Source organism: Perca flavescens, chromosome 7, assembly GCF_004354835.1.
Source record: "Perca flavescens isolate YP-PL-M2 chromosome 7, PFLA_1.0, whole genome shotgun sequence".
NCBI classification, from domain to species: Eukaryota; Metazoa; Chordata; class Actinopteri; order Perciformes; family Percidae; genus Perca; species Perca flavescens.
The window spans coordinates 36,834,014-36,836,719 of record NC_041337.1 but is presented as its reverse complement, the minus strand read 5'-3'; the positions used below and the strand labels follow the sequence as shown (position 1 = coordinate 36,836,719).

The window sequence follows — 2,706 nt, the reverse complement described above, 5'->3', positions numbered from 1 at the left end:
CATCAACGACTTCATTTCCTGTATTCGGATACACTTTAATGCAACAATTCACGGTGGAAAATACCTTTATTTAGCCTATGTGAAGAAAATGACAAATGACAATTCAAAATATATCAAAATTACAATGCAAAGTATGTTGTTGTGGGTTATTGAGCATGTGTAAGTGGGTACATAGTAATCCTGGAGCTTTCTTAGTGGGTATACTGCGTATACCTGTGCATCATGTAGACTACACCACTGGTACGAAGTGACCAGTGCTGAGCGGACATTCAACATCACACAATCATTATTTAAGTAGGTTTCATTTTTGGATCAATTGAGAACCCGAAATTCACTTGGTGGTTTCTGAAAACAATGAATGTTTGGAGACTTTATAACCCCTGGTTGGAATCCACAATGTGCAAAAATTAAATTTCCGTTATCAATACAGGAAAGTAAGAGTAAGTAAGTCTTAAAGTGCTCATATTATGCTTTTTGTGTTATATATGTGTGTGTTTGTGCACGTTAGGTTTACAAAGTGAAAAAGCCCAAAGTCCCCCCCCCAAAGAGACTTACCATTTCCAACAGAAAACACTGTTCACCAACTGCTTCAAACAGCTCTATTGTAGTCCAGCCTTTACTTCAGAGACCAGACACGTTATAATGCTCACCTAGCTGCTAGCATAGCACACCCTCATACTCTACTCCTGACTGGCTAGTAGTCCTTACCTAGGTACTGTCAGGGCACGCCCTCATACTCTACTTCTGACTGGCTAGTAGTCCTTACCTAGGTACTGAGCATATGTGAATCCCAACAAAGATGTAACAGAAGTGAGAGGTCTCACTCTGTAGCTAAAACAGAGAGCTCAACACACAGGGTGAAAAGAGGAGCTGCAGCAATGTGCAGTACAACAAAAATGTTTTTTGAATTATTAAACCATGTAAACCTATTCTGGTACAACACCTAAATACAATTATGATCCTGAAAATGAGCATAATATGGGCACTTTTATATATATATATATATATATAAAAAAAAAAAAAAAAAAAAAACATTGGGCCTTTAGATTTTGGAATAAAACTTGTCCGTTTCGTGCAGAAAGCAGGACTGAAGTTCAGGTTGCTGTTGCTCTGCGGCGGCAGGGAAACGGGGAATGATCAGATATGATCTCTGAGTTTCTCAGTAAATCAGAAAATAAAAAAAATAAAAGACCTCATCAGAAAGAAAGAAAGTTTCACAGACAGCCGACAATCTTTTTTTTTTTTTTGTTGTCTTTTCTTCTTCTTCTACTGATGAAGCTCCGACAGTCAAAAGATATTTTGTAAACCACATGAATGTAATGAACCAATCACAGCCCGGCGACGTCGGGTAAACTCAGAGAAGTACATGCAAGTCGAGGACGGCGAGGAAGAGGAGCGAAGCCGGAAACCATCTTCGTGTTTCAGTCGGACTTCTTGTCGCTGGTCGCCTGGGGACAGAAAACACACAAACGGTGAAAAAAAAAAACAAAAAAAACCCCACAGTGAGGCTGCAGGGTTCATCACATACACAGGAGCTCTGGGATTGGTCCATCAGAGTCTGAGCGAGTCGGGATCAACGGAAGCACATTTCCAGGATAACTAATAATAATAATAATAATAATAATAATAATAATAATGTTTCCTTTTAGCAGTGGGGGCAGATCTGTCGGAAACCCCCCCACGACCCCCCCCAGTCCCGCGCCCCGCCGCCAAATGTTTTATGTATTAAACGGAAGTGACATATTCACACATGAGGCATATTTTGATTTCGTTTTGACTGAACTGTATTTTTGAGGAACTATAGGTCTACAAAATGAATTTTACAAGAAAGTCTTCATAGGGAAACCAAAACCAAAAGTAGGTTATATATAGTATGAAACCATTCATAATGAAACTAATTGCATATTTGTCTCAGTGGCAAAGTTGTCAGCCTTGCTGTTTGTGCATTTGATTTTTCTTGTCTTTTGGAAAAATAACTCCAAGACTATAGGGGTAACTCGGTCATAGGGGAGTTCAGAAAGAGGTGGCCCATTAATGCTGAGTAGCACACATGCTGCTAGATGGTCCCCCTGTGGCCTGGTTTTGAAATGTATATGTGTAATAACTTTGCTAAATAAAAAAAATACAATCCTGCGGTTACCTGACTTTTCCTAAAAGAGTCTGTATTTTTATTTAAAATTGTTTTTATATACATTACACAAAAGGCAAAGAAAATACAATCACTTTTACCTATTTTGGCCATTTTTTTCGCAGTTTTGTTTTTAATCTTTTGCGTGGTTGAAGATGCATCTTGGTTGCTTAGTAATAATCATAGTCTCTGTCAGAGAAACGTAACTCTCAAGCAACAAGTGTGGGCATCACCGACGGGCCGAAGGCAAAGCAAGAGTCGGTAACGCAGGCTACTACGGCGTGGATGGACTCGGTTCTGAATCAGAAGGAAAGCACCGGGCGATCGCTCTGTACGTAGACGCTAGCTGTCTACGTGTTCATATAACTTTATACACGCTACAACTGGCTGGAATCATATAACTTTATACACGCTACAACTGGCTGGAATCATTGCACACATCCTCTCCAAGGAGTGCACCAGCTGGAAAATGTCCCGGAGGAAGTTCAGGAGTAGCTGAGAGCGGAGTTTATGGAGGAAAATGTATTTATGTATACATTTATTACATTGCTATTTATTACATTGCTACTGTATTTCTT

General features: G+C 39.6%; 1 protein-coding gene across 1 annotated transcript in view; it reads right to left on the bottom strand.

Moving 5' to 3' along the window:
* Positions 1-966: 966 nt before the first annotated feature.
* The window catches only part of bcap31 (B cell receptor associated protein 31), a 29,333-nt gene continuing 27,593 nt past the window's right edge, over positions 967-2,706 (bottom strand). The window contains exon 8 of the mRNA XM_028583052.1: positions 967-1,448. Coding sequence (XP_028438853.1) covers positions 1,422-1,448 — 27 coding nt within the window. The 3' untranslated portion in view covers positions 967-1,421. The remainder of the gene's footprint in view (positions 1,449-2,706) is intronic.